At 33.0% G+C, this 17,501-nt stretch overlaps 3 protein-coding genes and 1 long non-coding RNA gene across 4 annotated transcripts; 2 read left to right on the top strand and 2 right to left on the bottom strand.

Annotated features, from left to right (window-relative positions):
* The first annotated feature begins 6,707 nt into the window (after window positions 1-6,707).
* Window positions 6,708-7,298, top strand: LOC114371851 (probable carbohydrate esterase At4g34215). Its single transcript, XM_028329167.1, has 2 exons — window positions 6,708-6,903; window positions 7,114-7,298. Exons 1-2 carry the CDS (start codon window positions 6,708-6,710, stop codon window positions 7,296-7,298), a joined length of 381 nt encoding a protein of 126 aa, XP_028184968.1.
* A 550-nt stretch (window positions 7,299-7,848) lies between these two features.
* On the bottom strand, window positions 7,849-9,435 carry LOC114370665. Its single transcript, XR_003657900.1, has 2 exons — window positions 8,659-9,435; window positions 7,849-8,071 (listed from the first exon to the last, which is right to left on the bottom strand). It is a non-coding gene; the product is annotated as an uncharacterized LOC114370665 (long non-coding RNA).
* Window positions 9,436-12,330: 2,895 nt separating this feature from the next.
* LOC114371249 (D-3-phosphoglycerate dehydrogenase 3, chloroplastic-like) lies at window positions 12,331-15,443 on the top strand. The gene is made up of 5 exons (XM_028328708.1): window positions 12,331-12,964; window positions 13,389-13,765; window positions 13,876-13,986; window positions 14,076-14,171; window positions 14,589-15,443. Exons 1-5 carry the CDS (start codon window positions 12,436-12,438, stop codon window positions 15,258-15,260), a joined length of 1,785 nt encoding a protein of 594 aa, XP_028184509.1. The 5' UTR covers window positions 12,331-12,435; the 3' UTR covers window positions 15,261-15,443.
* A 732-nt stretch (window positions 15,444-16,175) lies between these two features.
* Window positions 16,176-17,239, bottom strand: LOC114371850 (sodium/proton antiporter 1-like). Its single transcript, XM_028329166.1, has 3 exons — window positions 17,088-17,239; window positions 16,444-16,738; window positions 16,176-16,355 (listed from the first exon to the last, which is right to left on the bottom strand). Exons 1-3 carry the CDS (start codon window positions 17,237-17,239, stop codon window positions 16,176-16,178), a joined length of 627 nt encoding a protein of 208 aa, XP_028184967.1.
* Window positions 17,240-17,501: the final 262 nt, after the last annotated feature.

Here is a 17,501-nt window from a genome sequence, read left to right as displayed (position 1 = left end):
ACAGAGTCACTTCAAAACATCAAACCCAATAACAAGTGGGACGTGTACTCTTTTGGCGTGGTCTTGCTGGAGCTTCTAACTGGAGGGGTTCTCTCGGACGGGAGTTGGACCAGTGGCACGAACCGGGTTCGGTGGAAGATGAGAAAAACCGGTCTTGAGGATAGCTGACGTGGCAATGAAGTCTGAAATAGAAGGGAGAGAGAATGTGGTATTGGCGTGGTTCCAAGTTGGGGATTAGCTGTGTTTTCCCATGTCCACAAAAGAGACCGTCATGAAAGAGGCTCTACAAATCTTAGACAAAATCCCCGGTGCTGCTCCAGTCCATTAATTCTTCTCCATGATTATGTGTTTCATATTCCACACCCCGTTTTTAGATCAAGGTGCTTAGCCTTTTGTTGACTTGAATTAGGCATCAAGAGAAGAAAAGATTGGAGACAAAAATGTTTGTTTATGCAAGGTAACAATGATTGTAACTTTGACCACTGAATCGAATCCTTGTCTGATCTTATATAATCAAGGTGCATTTTGTTCACGGACATGGGCACGCATGGCCGGTCTTGCTGACTATTAAGCTTGCGCAAGAAGTGATTCATGCATGTTTAGTCGTACATATGAATGATGGGGGACTAGTGCTTCTGATTTATACTGCACAAAATTTTGGACATTGGGGATCTCAAAGTCTTTGATATAATAGTGTGCACTCTTTCATTGTCGGTGTGTTTTTTTAATCATCGATCATGCGTGCCTATAAATCAAACATGTTAAGATATTTTGCTGTCACAGTCCATCTTCGACAAATTAGTCAAATTTAAATTTCTATAGAAATATTCGCTTATTTTTAAAACATTTTCTTAGAGAAATAGATAGTGATGAATATATATTTTTTTATATAAAATAAAATGGACTAAACGAATGCTTCATGGCACAGTGGAGCACGTGCTTGGTGGTTTTAATTTATATAATTAATATAACTCCAATGCACGTGGTTTCCTGCTCGAAGATAAGAAAAATAAACAGTGTCAGGACATTGTTGATGATGGGTTCGCATAGATAACGAGTATCCATTGATGGGTTTTGTTTCTTGGTGAATCTTAAAATGATTTAGCTGTATTTTTCAGACGATGACCCGCTCTCATCAGCTGCCTTAATATAATATATTCGTTAAAGTTATTTTTTTTTCTTTTATTCCATCTGAAAATATGATAATAAGGAAATGTTCAGATTTAAATCCTACACGATTAGTAACTGACCTTAGATGAGAAAAAAAAAGGTGAGACGTCTCAATGACTCAATGTTGTTGTTAATGACAAAAATCAGAGTATGTTATATTAAATTCAAAATTTATTATTCATGTGAATATAATGTTAATTTTCTATTAATAATTTATTTATTTTTTCTTTTATTTTTAATAATTTAATACTTTACAAAAACAAATAATCACAGTTAACGTTCGAAGTTGTAATAATCGACTAATTTATATGTGCACTTCACCAATTATGAAATATATGATCTAAACATTTTCAACAATACTATTTATAGTGAATCTGATAATTAAATATTTTCATTTCTCACGATTAAGAGTTTTCAAAATCGAACCAAAGTTGTTTTAAATCTCCAAATCGATTTAAAAAGTTGAAAAACTATTATAAAATTGAAAACAAACAAATGCATTTGAACTTTTGATTTGGTTCAATTTTTATTGTTAAAATAAAACCAAATCTTGATATATTTATATTGATTTCTAGTTATATGAAATATTATGTTAAATCAATGTGCCAATGTGTGATCCTAGGGTGATATATATTTTGTTATATTAAATTATGAATTTATGACATTGACGATATATGACTAATTTATTATAAATAATTGTAATGCACTTATTTTTAAAAGTGGTTTTTAGTGATATATATATATATACACACACACAAAGAGAAAAGCGAAACCCAAAAACCATAAAAAACTATCTGCAAAACATCACACTCCTTAACTGTTAGCCTGGAGATGATTGACAAGTTCTAAAAGAGGTCAACAAAGTCCAAACACTAGTAGCAGCCACGCCCATTCTAGCGAGAGCATTCGCAGAGGCATTCCCTTCACCAAAAGAGTGTTTCACCTGACATATCATGTGATATCTTATTTTGTGCTTTTTTATTTTTTGTTGCTCTTTTTATTATGGTTATGTAAATATCATTTTCAAAAGTTTATTTTTTTATAACAATAATTTTCATTTTTTTAAGAAACATAATTTTCAAAAGTTGATTACAACTCATCTGGTTAATAGGTTATATTTAACTTTATTAGTTGTCAAATTAAAAGCAATCTTGAAGTTCAGGTAAAAATAGATTTTATTGATTTATAAATTAAAAAATTGAAAAAATAAACTCAAATCAAATCAAACCAAACATATATATATATATATATATATATATATATATATATATATATATAAAATTTAAATATCAAGTCAAATTAAATAATAAAAACCCTTATTCATAATTATCATCAGTTCTCACATAACACTCTCTTTATATATTCTATCACTATTTAGCACATACACACTATGAGAAATGTAATTAATGTCATTATTATTTTATACTGTTAAAAATAATTTTAAATTTCCTTATAATTAAAAATATTGATAAAAAATAATTATTTCCTTAAACTATTAAAAAAATAATTAGGTCCCCAAACTAAAAAATGTAATTAGGTTCCAAAACAATTTAAAATTTTTTAATTAGGACTCCAAGCTAAAAATTGTAATTAGGTCCCTTAACTATTTCAAAATTCTAATTAGATCCCTAAATTAAATAAACTTGTAAAGTTGTAATTAGGTCCTTCATCTTGTGTAACTTTTGTAATTGGATCCTGGGATTAGTGCTCCATGTCAGCACAATAAACCGAGACTACGGAACATAATAAACATTTGTTTCTCATCTCATCTCTTCATTATTATTCTCCAAAAATTAATTTTTAAAAAATATTTAATGATTATTTTTTTAAAAGAAAACCACCGAATTAATCACATCCTAAATACACAATAAATATATTTTTATTTTTATTAAACTAATATTTTAGTGTGTATTGCGCATGATAAATATATATTTATATATAACTATAATTTTTAAAATATATAAAATATAAATTAATTTTTAAATCTATATTAAATAGTTTAAGTTATGATGTAAGGTTATTTTAAATGATTTGATTGTCATATTTTAATTCCTTTAATTTCGGCTTGGGACAATCTTCCAAACTGAAGCCGAAATCTTGTGTGTAACAGTCCATATTGTAAGCCCAAATCAAACTACCAAGAATACTCTTTTATCAACAAGATTTTTAGTGCCGTCGGACGAAGGGATGAGAAAACAAGCTCCGGAGTGGAGATTCTTCGGGATGTTGACCCTATCGTAAGGGCTGAATTTGAATAATATGTTTGCGTGCTGTGATTATTATATATGTCATTATTGATAGGAAATTACTCGAGTGCTTACGTTATTTGTAATTGTTAAGGAGGTTCCGGCTTAATTTTATGTATACTTCAGAGGGTACTGTTATACTTTATGTAAATATGAACCCTTGTTTTGATACTCATCTTGTGCTTTTTCAAAAAAAAAAAAAGATACTTAAAATATTCTAGTAGTAATGCCATTTTTGCTCTATCTAGCCCACAGTATTTGGCAAACAGCAAGATTATGTGTTTCTCCCCCCTTTTGCTTTCCTCTATTAAATTTTTTCCTTTGTATTGTATTAATTGATTGTTATAAGTATTGTTTTGTGTGTGTTATAATTTTTGTATTTGCTATCTTGGTATTCTAATTTTTGTATCTAACGGTAGCTTCCAAGATATAATTTTAATTTGGTTAATTATGTTGGCTAAAACATAGAGCGAGTAGGAAGTTTATAATTCTATGTGAAATATTATTATGATTGATTAAGGACATCTTAGTGCACATTAAAAAAAAAACATAAATTATAGGACAAAACTTACAAACAATAATGGTGTATTTTTTTTTAACTATACATACATTTTTACAAATAAATTGACCAAAAGACTAACTATTGTACAAACATTTTTTCACAATAATTAATTAATTATGGTAGAGAAAATGTGATATTATTGAGATTCAAATGTTATACCATAGACCAGAATTCCTAAGAATCTCTCCTCTATGAAGTTTTATAGCTTGTCTACTTGGTCTAATGGCAGGTTGGCGGGAACCCTGCACCATGGTTGGTAATATGCGATGACAGCTCCAGCGGTAGCAAATTGGCCAAGCTTAATAGTTAGCCTTAAAAGGGGCGGTATCAAACCAGCCGTTGAGCGATTGAAGCGGGTGACAACAAATTTCAGTCATATACATCAGTAAATTTCCAAAGTAAAGTTAGTATTTGATAATGTATTAAATCTGAACTCAATCAAATGAGATAGATTGAAAGTTTTGTTTAATTCCAAATATAAATTATTAACGAGCAATGTTTTAATATAATTTATATTTAAGAATGAAACAAAATTCTGAATGTATCTCACAAGATTTAATTTAGATGTAATGTATTGTTAAATGATAACTTTATTTTTAAAGTTAAATTAATTGAAAGACTTCCTCATATATATGACCGAAATTTGTTATCACATTTTTCAAGGCCGACTGATTTGTTACCGTCTTTTTCAAGACTAACTGACGGTAGGTAAAATCACTCATAATAATCAATTGTAACAACTCTAGCATTTTGCGACAAAGAAGAAAAAAATAAACTTTTTTTTTTAATGAAATAAATTGGGGAGGACAAGAGTAGCAATTTTGAGAGGGCAGTGAGCTTTCACGAAAGCAAACGAATATGCCAAAAATATTTATACTGCATACAGATGCATCATCTATTTTGTAGTATTCGTGCACTGGAGTCACGGGATTTGTAATTTTTGTTGATGTTTTGAACTTCAAAGATGCAAGCGAAGAGGCTCCCTTGTAGCAGAATCACAAGGACTGGTCCATTTGTTAAATACATTTCTTACACCTTACACTTTCAGATTGACTTTACTTTCACTTACTGAATTGTTTCTAATGTGAAAGATGAACTTGCAAATTGTGTCATGAATCATAATGTTTTACAAATGAATTCTGCACTGACCATTTATTCAACAAATGAAAGAGCTTTTATTTCATGGGCTTTTCTCTCCGGTGATAATGAAATTGTAAAATTAAAAATCAATTTTTTGTATGCTTTTTATGGTATGGAATATTTTATTAGACAGTTTCATTCTTTATATGGATATGGTGATTTTTTCTACAATTGAATGTTGAGCAAAACTTTAATGGTGGATTCTTAATGACAGCAATTCGTGCAGAGCGTAATTATGTGATCCATGAAGATTTTATGAAGATGAGTTCCTTGTTTAGGAAGTAAATTTTCTGTGTATTGATTGTCACGAAGGGTCTACCTCTCCTTGTCACTTATGAGTAACGGTGACAATAATTTGGAGTTGGAAATACATTGGGCAAGTTATAGTCAATTCGTGTAGCTAAGCTTGAAAGGCTGCATACTATGTAGGGCTTGTGCCATCCGAATTCTAAACACGGAAGAATAACTTGTTCTTAAGTCTTAACACTAGATTTTGACATTTATTAGTGTTCCTCTAAGTATGTGCTACAGGAACAAGATTTAGTTTAGAAGCATTTAAGTATAAACTGTAATTTGTCATTCTTTTTAAATCTAACATGATAATAATGTTAATATTTGAATTGAGTTGTTTGACATTGGAATTAATGAACTTTAGAATGGTCAATCCAATAAGAATCTAATGATATAATTAATAAGTAGAGTTCTGTTGGACATTTGGGTTAAGATCCAAGAGAATGATATGATGAAATCTAAATTTTATTATGTCAAAAAAATAAGATTTGTTTGAAGTTGAATATGATTATGTCTAAAACTAATTAAGCTATACAATTTACAACTTGTTTTTTAATCTTTTGGACTCTTGGCTCTAGCTTGTAGATGTTGAAGTAGTTTGAACTAATTTTCTCAAACCCTACCTATAATAAAATCCAAAACTAAATTAACCAACTTATATCAAAATGGTTAATTATTGAAAATAGAAATCAAATTTACAAATTCTTAACATTAAAGATTAATAATTATTAATAGTTTGTTATAAAAGAAAATATACTTTGTCAAACACTATTCTATCACTACAGTTTTTTTTATACGTTAGAGATCATATATATGTATATATATCAAAATTGTTCTCATTTTTTATGAACACAACTATCACTATAGTTTAAAACATTATAATTATTGAAAGAATATTTTTTTTTTTTCATAATTTCAAGAGCTTAAATGAAATCGAGAAATTCTATTCACACACTTTATTGAAAACACTATCACTAACTGCAATTATTGTATTGATCTCACTTTTGATTTAATAAGTTACTAATTTCTCTTATAATTTTATATTTTTTTAACTAATACTAATAAAAAAAGATGTCTTAAAAAAAGTATTATCAACAATCCCAGTTTAGAAACTACTTTAAGGGTGCACTACTTATATAACGATAGGCACTTGGTATGAGCCATGATTATCAAATATCAATTGAAAGAACCAACCTTCCAACTTCCAAGTGAAAATCAAAATCCCCTGGTAAGTCATGGAAACCAACACACACCAAAAAACCAAAAGGCAAATCTTCATACTCTCAGGTCAAAGCAACATGGCCGGTCGTGGCGGGGCTATCAGGGACGCCAACAACCGTAGTAAGCGGTCGGACGGCGTGGTTCCGGCGGTGCTGTGGTTCCAAGGTGAAAGCCACGCAATCCACGAGGAAGACGCTGCGGCTTACAAGTTCAACATGGAGACTCTCATCCACAATCTTCGTCAAGACCTCAATTCCCCATCTTCTTTTTCGGGTATTTTCATACTTGCAAAGTGATAGACGGTAATAAATTCATGTACAAAAATGTTCTTTTGGTAGAGGCATCTTCTTTTGCATTATTAGTTTGGTACAAAGTAATATAAAACCATTATACGAACAAATATATTTTAATTAAAAAAAATAGCGCGTAACCCGTAAGTCTTAAATGTGATGTTATGATTGTGGATCGTGTAAATTGCATTAGCCTCAGGGTCTGACCACACAGAGAAAGTGAGAGAAGCACAAAAAGTAATTGATCTTCCAAACGTGATTTGCGTGGACGCAAAGGGATTGCAATTGAAGGAAGATAATCTTCATTTAACCACCGAGTCTCAAATTCAGTTGGGTCACAAGCTGGCTGAGGCCTATCTTACCCATTTTCATGCCTGAACTACTGAAAAATTAAGCTACCCAATTTGAAACCACTTATTCCAAGTTCACTTCTGTTTTTTATGTACCACTGGTGATTCTGTTGCCATGTGTGTGAGCTTGTTTCGACTTGTCTCGAATAACTTCTTGTTTGCACTGTGCAAACATTATTGGCTGTTTAGTAAAACTTGTTGTGCCGACAGTGGCAGAATAATTGCAAGAGAAATGCTTAATCCTCCTCCTTCTCAATAGTTGACATCTGTCAACTTGGTTATTCATAAAATAATAATTTATTTGACATTACACTCCCCCGTAATTATTGGATGTTTCGTAAAAAGTTTTTCTTTTTCAAATCTATCCTTACACTCCCCCGTAAGCTAAAAGCCTCCTTTTGTGTCTTTTTCTCACAAACCAAAAAACTCTTGTTGTGCCTTTTTTTTGTTTATAGACTTCTGCTTCTCTTCTTTTAATTTGTATCAAAAACTCTCCTGTATGCCTCCAATATTGCTTGTTAATTTAAACTTATTAAGTCACTCTAAAAACACATGCTCGATGGGGGGGGTCTTGCATCTGCTAAAGAAGCAACCACTTATAATAAAATCACTTCATATATTTTTTAATCTATCATCATTGATACAAAGGAAATAAAATTCAACAAGTTGCAGCAGCCACAGAGGAGAAACACAGGTTAAGCCATCCTTTCATTCACTGTTACTTCCATTTATCATTCACTATTTTGCTTCCTACTTTTCTTCCCAAGAGAATGCCTGAATTTGCTTGATGCAACTACCCCACTGCAAAAAGAAAGAAAAGTTACAATTAAAAATTTGATGAAGGTTTCTATAAATTGAGGGAAAGGAAATTATTTTGATAGGCAAACAGAACTTTATATAAAACAGCAGTGAACATAACAAAGAACGAATTAGAGTTATCAAACCATGCTGGTTGTATTCTATACCTCTTCTTTCAGAAAACCAATCACTTGCCCCTTCTAAGTACCCTCTTAAATGAACCAGATTCTTAATGTATACACTTAGACAATGCATATATATATATATGGGTAACCAGAGCATCTACTATGCCCCCAAAAAGATCCTATTTCCCAGCATATGCAAACATTCAAAACATCCCATTATATGAATAAACTTAAAATAATTACTATACTCCAGGACCAAGCCACTGACGAGCAACAACTGCTCTCCCTGCGCATAAATCACCAACATGCCAGCAGAAGCTACATAGCATATTAGAGGGAATGAAAATTAAGTTAGGGTGGTCCTAAACATATCTGGAGAGGAATCACAAAATAATTCAAGTGAAATTAGAGTGATTTAAGTCTAAGGATAGTAGCAAAGACGGAACAAAAAATGCAACAACATACCACTTTCTCTGGTATATACTCCTCTCCTGCTCCCCCCGACACCACACCATCACTCCCGCTCCCTCTTCCTTGCTCTCTTTCTTTGTCTCTACTCTGCCCCATCGTTTACCTCCTCCTCAGTTGCCGCGAAACCTTCCTCGATGTGCATTTGAAGGGGTATGTGGTCGTGACTGCGGGGTTTTTTTTTCTTTGGCTTACGGGAGTGTAATGGTAAATTTGGAAAATAAAAACCTTTTACAAAAGGTAAAATTAATTAATATTTTACGAATAACCAAGTTGACGGATGTCAACTCTTAAAGGAGGAGGATTATTCAGATGATTTAGGAGGAGGATTAAGCATTTCTCCAATTGCAATTCTAGATTTCTTTCGTACTAGTTGACGATGGTGTCATCCCTTTCTGTCAACCACCACAACCTTTCCTCATCCTTGGTGAAATGACTTGTCCCAATTCGCACTTTCTTCTCCGCCCAACCACCATCACTCCAATAGCTTCATTGTTCGTCCCACCACCACCTATCTTTCGTTGTCCTCGTCACCACCACCACCTGAATCCTATGAAATGGATGGCCACTTCATTGTCTCTGCAGTGATTTTTTTTATCAATGAAGTTATCCCTAACGATCCAAAGGGATCCCTAACGACTTCTTCGTGGTACAAATTTGAATATGAAAACAAGAAAAGCAAAATCGATTTTGTTTGGTGGGCTTCGCTGGCTTTCACGGCTGGGTTCGCAGTTGGATTTCATGGGAATTTCACGAAAGAAAGAATACTAAAAAACAAAAGGTAAAAATGACTGATTAATTTAAATATATATTTTAACTAATTTATAATAACATCAAAATTGTAATACAAAAAATGGTTAAAAGAACATTTTATGTAAAAAGTAGAATAAAATAAAGGTTTGTACCAACTACTTGAAGGGCTAACATTATTCATAGAATTGGATCAGCAAATCCATAGACTATTTTTAGTTTGTTTCCGTCTTTTTATTTCCACTTTCTATTTGTATTATCATTTTTTGTTATTTTACTTCCATTGTTTTTATTTTTTTGCAATTAATATGAAAAAATGAATGATAACAGTAAAATAAAAGGACGGACAAATTATACTATCCACAATTCAATTTAAATTACAATAATAAGTAATAATTAATTATTTTAAATATTTATTCTGATTAATTTGTGATAACAATAGATTATTTAATTCAAAATTTGAATATCTATTCAAACAAATTTAACACAACATTAAATTTTAATGTTAATAATAGTTAAAAATCAAATTATTTATAGTAAAAATTTAGAATAATCATACTATTATTAAATTGATAAAATTATCTTTTTATATAAAAAATAAATTCTAAATAAAATTGAGATCCTCCACCAACCATCATTGAGAGATATAATAAAATAAAGCACACCAACCCAATAGGTCCCGCATAGATGTTATTTTCATTCTTCACAATCGGGTTGGGTGTGATATTTGACTCATTGGACTGTAATAGCTCGGTAGCTCCACGTGACAAGGAGAGCGTCTCATCCTCGAATCTTTTTTATTTTTATCTGACCAGCTCCACCAACCGCACGCCGAATCTTTCGTCGTTCAAAGGTTGTTCATTAAAAAGAAAAGAAAAAACTTCGTGCCTTTTCACCATACTTCAGAATTTTTTAAACTAACTTTCCTATAAACATAAACATTCGATTTTTGTTTATTTTTAATAAATTGTGCCTGTTAGGATCGAGCAGCTCAATCCATCATTAGGTCTCCAAGAGTTATAGTGCCTGCATAGCATACAACGTATTTAAAAGTTTATCATTTCGAGCTTACTTAAACAAGCTTCCAAACCATAATAATAGATTGAAAAAAAAAATTAAGAAATCCTCATCAAATCTTGAGCTAATGGATAAAACAACGAGAACTAATTTGTGGAGAAAAACGAACTGGTTAATGGGTTAAGGACACTGGTACAGTGGTACCCGAGTGTCCTTGTTGACTTCAAGAACTTGGAACTTAGAAGTGCACCAAATTCAACACTGAAATTCATTGGATCAGTATCCAAGTGCTCGCCCAAAAGTAATAGCAATTGCTACTTGCTTATTGCCGTCGGTATAATACGTTTTCGAATTTAATTTAGGTGATAATCTCGTTATACCAACTACAGTACTGTTCATTCATTTTATACTAAAAATTGACAAAATGTTTAATTATAAAGAAATGACATACATAGCAGATACATAACTTGGATAAATAATATATACTGTATTATTTAACTATTATTTTTTAATTTTTTATTATTATTAATCTTCAAAAATATATTTTTTTAATCATGATTTTGATATAAAATCTTCATTATCGAAAACAATGATGAATATTTATTAGACACCTTAACACTTCAAAAAATATTTATTTTTACATACTTTTTACCCCCTTCAGATATTTATGAATCAGCCCTTAATACATGCGATTATACTCTTTATGGACAAATATTTTACTATTCCCCGTGTCTCGCATAAAAATGAGGGTGTAATGTATCTCACAAAAGTATACTCCAATACGATCGCCAAGCACAGGTCGATAAAAATGTCCGTTTGATAAAATTTAAAAAAAAAGAAGTAAATATTGTTGGCTAAACTCTTAAAATTGAAATAGGTTAATTGATTCAACAGAGTAAATGAATATTATAAATTGTTTGATATTATATTCCATTCTTACATATAAAAAAGTATATAAGCATTATTAAAGTATAGTATTAAATCTCTCAACCCAAATATTGATCATATATTACAAAATCTTACCATAGATTACAATTCATCATAGCTAATTTTATTGAAGATAATCTTAGTCCGAAGCTCTTTTAACTCCGTCAAATCTACGCAATACTTTTTTTTTTAATGCAAATATATGCCATACTTGTTCGCATCCTTTATATATTTCTTGAGCATGATAAGTTTTTTATTTGTTTACAAGAGTCCCTTTGAGAATTTGGCAAACCTAAGTAAATCTAATTTCAGGTAAAGGTCCAATTATAATTTTCAGCAATTAACATTAATTTTTTTAATAAAAATATTACATTAAAATATAAAATAATAATAAATATGTTTTAAATAAAAAAACCATTTGTAATTGTTTGAATTAATCTTAAAAGTTAATGTTAGCCAAATTCTTATAATACTATCATTTTTAAATCTCATTATTTTAGAGTATTTTAAATATTCCCATAAATTCTTCAATAAATTTTTTATTAGATGATTTTTTAATACTTTCTAAACATTAAAAGTCAATGTAAGCTAAATTCTTACAATACTATCATTTTTAAATTTCATTTCTATTAAGTAATAATTGAGGAATTTAAATATTGATTATAATGAAAAATGATAAAAAAAATATTAAATATATTCAGAAATTTATTAATCTATCTTGTATCTTTACGGATAAAAAAATAATAATTTTAATTCCTCTCATAAATGTAGAAAAATAATCCCCTGATTTTGTTATTGGGTGAGAGTGATTACTTATAAGCATTGCAACTCCACTTGCCGGATTGTGGTCAAGTACATTCGACAAGAGAACGTGGATTTACCAACAAATCCAAGGGGTAAATATAATAATTGATAATAACAATAAGTCATTAACTATGATAAATTTATAATAACCTAGAAGAGAAAGAAAAAGGTGGTTGATAAACCCCATCGATATAAAACCCCCACTCACTCACTTGTCTTAAACACCATAGTCTTCCTTCGCCCACTTTCAATTTTTCTCTCCCTAAAAATCAAATCATGGCCACCGCCACATCCCAAACCCTTCGATTCCAATCTCCGTCACTTTCTCTCTCCTCCAAAATCCCTCTCTCCGCATTCTCCGTCTCGCTCCGCCCGCAACGCCGCGCCTCGCGCCACCTCGTGCTGGTCGTCTCCGCCGGCCTCGACGCAAAGCCCACGGTGCTCGTCGCGGAGAAGCTCGGCGACGCGGGGCTGAAGCTGCTCAAGGACTTCGCCAACGTCGACTGCTCCTACAACCTCAGCACCGAGGAGCTCTGCACCAAGATCTCGCTCTGCGACGCCCTCATCGTGCGCAGCGGCACCAAGGTCTCGCGCGAGGTCTTCGAGTCCTCTGCCGGCAGGTTGAAGGTCGTCGGAAGAGCCGGCGTCGGAATCGATAATGTGGATCTGGCTGCCGCCACCGAGCACGGCTGCTTGGTCGTCAATGCGCCCACCGCCAACACCGTCGCCGCCGCTGAGCACGGAATCGCGCTCCTTGCAGCCATGGCCAGGAACGTCGCTCAGGCCGATGCGTCCGTCAAAGCCGGTCAGTTATCTTTCAATCTGGATCCTGTTTTTGAACTATGCTTGATTTGAAATGTTTTAATGTTTTATGAAGAGTTTGAATATTACGTCATCTTTTTATGCTATAATGTTTTTGCCTCCTTTTGTTTAGTTTCACATGTTTTGGTATGCTTGAAGGGAAACGTCTCTTGAATATATGGAGCCAATTTTTTTATTGAATACTTCATCTTAAAAACGAGGAAATTGATTTTCCTGATATATATAAATTTTTGTGTGTGTGTGAGAGAGAGAGAGAGATGAAGTTATGGTTTATTGTTTGAATACCGTGTTTCTTGTAATGTTTTATTAGTAGTCGTGTTGTGGTCTTGTGGATTCTGTTTCTAGTTTCTCTGGTCAATTGAGTTCCTGCTGTTTGGTTTTGATTTACTTGTGCCCTTGTTAATCAGGGAAATGGCAGAGGAATAAATATGTTGGAGTTTCCTTGGTTGGGAAAACACTTGCGGTGTTGGGATTTGGGAAGGTTGGTTCTGAAGTTGCTCGTCGTGCCAAGGGACTTGGTATGAATGTCATTGCGCATGACCCGTATGCTCCTGCAGACCGTGCTAGGGCCATTGGTGTGGAGCTTGTGAACTTTGATGAGGCCATTGCCACTGCGGATTTCATCTCTCTACATATGCCTCTTACGGCTGCTACATCAAAGATACTCAATGACGAGACATTTGCCAAGATGAAGAAAGGAGTTCGCATAGTCAATGTTGCTCGTGGAGGGGTCATTGATGAGGATGCGCTTGTTAGGGCACTGGATTCTGGAATTGTAGCTCAGGTTCTTGCCATTTCCAATTTCAAGTGCTACAGATCACTTTAATAAAAAATAAATATTTGGATCTCTGCTTACTAGAGGGATTATGATTGTGCTGTATCTCTTTGTTTCAGGCGGCTCTTGATGTTTTCACTGAGGAGCCACCACCCAAAGACAGCAAGTTGATTCTGCATGAGCTCGTTACTGCAACACCTCATCTTGGTGCCAGTACCATGGAAGCTCAGGTAACTTAAAGCATTTGAAAATGATTATGAGCATTTCCTTTTATTCCCTTGCCACTGATGTTTTTAAAACTCTTGAAAATGATGACCAGGAAGGTGTGGCTATTGAAATAGCAGAAGCTGTTGTTGGGGCATTGAAAGGGGAGCTTGCTGCTACTGCAGTCAATGCACCAATGGTTCCCTCAGAGGTACTAGGAAAAAAATTCATCTTTATCCTCTTCCTTTTTCGTAATAAATAACATTATTTGATGAAATTGCCATTGCTACTATCCCTTGCTTATGTTGTTCTCAACTTCATGAAGCTGTTTGGCTTGAGAAAATCATTGTAAATTCATTTATTTAAATGTATAACCAGTCTCAGATATTGAAATTGATATTTGGAAGACATCATCTATTTTCTTTAATTATTAATTTTAGCTGTTATTTGAATACAGGGAAATTACAGTATTAGTGTTATTCAATGACTTTATCTCGTCAAATTTGAAATTCTGGAGTTCATTAGTGTTCTGCTTTAGTGAGCAATATAATGTGATTCATGAATTAAAGTTGGTTTACATAAGGGTATGGCCAAGTTTGACATCTATTTCTTTTCTTTGTGAGTGCAGGTGTTAACAGAATTGAAACCATTCATTGATCTTGCTGAGAAATTGGGTAGGCTAGCTGTCCAGCTGGTAGCAGGAGGAAGCGGTGTGAAAACAGTGAAGGTCACTTATGCCACCTCTAGGGGCCCTGATGATCTGGACACTCGTCTTCTCCGTGCCATGATAACCAAGGGTCTGATTGAGCCCATATCTAGTGTTTTTGTGAACTTGGTTAATGCTGATTTCACTGCCAAGCAAAGAGGGATCAGGATAACTGAGGAGAAGGTTATTCTTGATGGTTCACCTGAGAATCCACTGGAATTCGTTCAGGTGCAGATTGCTAATGTGGAATCTCGATTTGCTAGTGCCATATCAGATTCTGGGGAGATTAAAGTTGAGGGTCGGGTGAAAGATGGCATCCCCCATCTAACAAAGGTTGGGTCTTTTGATGTTGATGTGAGTTTGGAAGGTAGTATCATACTGTGTAGGCAGGTAGATCAACCAGGCATGATCGGAAAGGTTGGGAGCGTTTTGGGTGAGGAGAACGTGAATGTCAGCTTCATGAGTGTGGGAAGGATCGCTCCACGCAAGCAAGCTGTTATGGCAATTGGAGTGGACGAACAACCTAGCAAGGAATCTTTGAAGAAGATTGGAGACATTCCTGCTGTGGAAGAGTTCGTTTTCCTTAAATTGTAAGATGAAATGGTTGCTCATATTATTTTTTTTCCCTTTTGTTTTGTAATTTGGATTGGGCATGGTTGCCAGATGTGCCCGGTTTTGATGCATTATCATCCAACGTGTAGCAGTAATTTGGGGGGATAATAAAAGGAATAATGTGCCTGGTTTATTGAGTTGTTGCTTGTTCAATTTGCCTTTTTATGATCCATAATTATAAATCTTTAGTCTCTCAGGAAGTGATTCTTTATATTTATATTTTGAAAAATAATATTGCCTATTAGGCTTAGAAGACTTTTTGAACGACAATTTAATGCTTGACTATTTTTTTTTAACTGAATAGATTTTAATAGAAGTCTTGGTTTAGTTTATTTTCTAAAAAAAGGTCTGGTCCAACCTAGATCTAATGTAGGCTAGTCCATAAATTTCCATCAAACAATCTAACCTATTTTGACTCTTACTTGTGAATAACTTACACCAATGTCTCCTATCACCTAATTCAGTCATATGTGGACATGAGGATATTATCTAATCAAATTAAAAAATGAAATATTGTTTAATACATGGTGAATTTTAAGGTGAACCATTAGAATGGATCATTAAATATAATAATTTTTTATTGAATGGTTAAAATGACTGTCTATAAAAGATCATTTTAAGTGATTTACCAGCATCACCTATTACATGGTTCACCCTGGGCTGAACTTTAAAATATAGATAAAATATTCATAAATTATATAGATAAATATAACTTATTTCTATATTTTAAAACAAATGTAAAGATAATGCAACCTGTGCATGTACACAGATCTAATCAATTCAAGCTTACACAGATAGTTAAGATTAGTCAAGATTAAACTCGTCTTACATAATTTTTGCACACTCAAATCTTCACCTTTAACAACTTACACTATTGGTTTACTTGTATACAATATTTTACAAACTATGCTGCTTTTGATACCATGACAATGGATTGGAATGAAGTCCGAATTCTTGATTTATGAAACATGAAAGGAAAGGAACCTCCGCTAGAGATGGTTGCAAGATGTTGAGATTATGAAGCACTAAATAGGAAGCAATACCAGCTGTATAACCTGCTAAGGCAAAGCCACTAACCTGCAAAAAGGACATAAACGAGTTCTCTCGTGAACTATGTACTAACATTTTATCACATCAATATGTCTAAGTGTACAGTAGGAAGTACCTTCCGTAAGTACCAAATGAAATCCACCTTTTCCATCCCCATGAACGCAACTCCAGCAGCTGAGCCAATAACCAATATGGATCCGCCAGTACTAGCACATAATGCAATCAGCTGCCAGAACTCAGAATCTTGAGGGAAAGAAGAGACATCATACATTCCTATTGTGGCAGCAACCAATGGAATATTGTCTATTAATGCAGATATGAGTCCAATAGCACTTGCAATCAGTTCACTATTTGGGACATGTGCATCAAAGTAATTTGCTATTTCCCGAAGAATACCTGCTGCCTCCGGGCTGCCGAACATGATGGTTAAAAATGATCAAATACAACCGGTTAACATAACTAGAAAATTTAAAGATATGTCTGGAAATAATATGTAATCACAGTTCATGCAAGAGAACAATATATGCATCTCTTAATATAGGAAAAGGTAAACCAGATAATATATATCATCTTTTCCAGAATGATTAGACTTTGTGGATATCAGACCTATTAAGTCATAGCAAATGCCCTACTACTCAAAGGGACAATGAACTTTAGTCGATGACTTGATGTATTTTATTATTGTTTTAAATGCATGAATACATGGTTATTGTCCAAAACTTATCACAGCAGAAAAATTAAAATATATTTCCTCACTACCTGCTAACAGATAATACAATTCCCAAGAAAAATAGTGCTCCTTGAGTGTCTATCCTTGACAGAGCATGTGGCACTTTTAGCTTCTGCCTTTCAGATTCATCATAATGGATAGCATCAGTGAGGATCCAAAGCATGCCAAGTCCGAGCAGCATTCCGATGTATGGAGGTAAACCAGTGAGACCTGAACACTGGGACAAAAATCAAAGCTCCTAAACTCATTGAGAAAACAAACTATGCATACTTAGTTTGTATATTTAAATTAAATAACAATTATCTAATTTATTCTTTTTTGACTTAAAAAGATAAAAATTTAGATTCTTTTAAATTTTTATCTAAAGAATGCTATAATTAGTAAATTTACAGTGTTTTATTCAATTTTGTGGAGTTTTTAGATACATGATCAGGAGAATAAAA

Source organism: Glycine soja, chromosome 10, assembly GCF_004193775.1.
Source record: "Glycine soja cultivar W05 chromosome 10, ASM419377v2, whole genome shotgun sequence".
Lineage (NCBI taxonomy): Eukaryota > Viridiplantae > Streptophyta > Magnoliopsida > Fabales > Fabaceae > Glycine > Glycine soja.
Note: the sequence above shows the minus strand (reverse complement) of the source record. Positions and strands in the feature narration are given on the sequence as shown.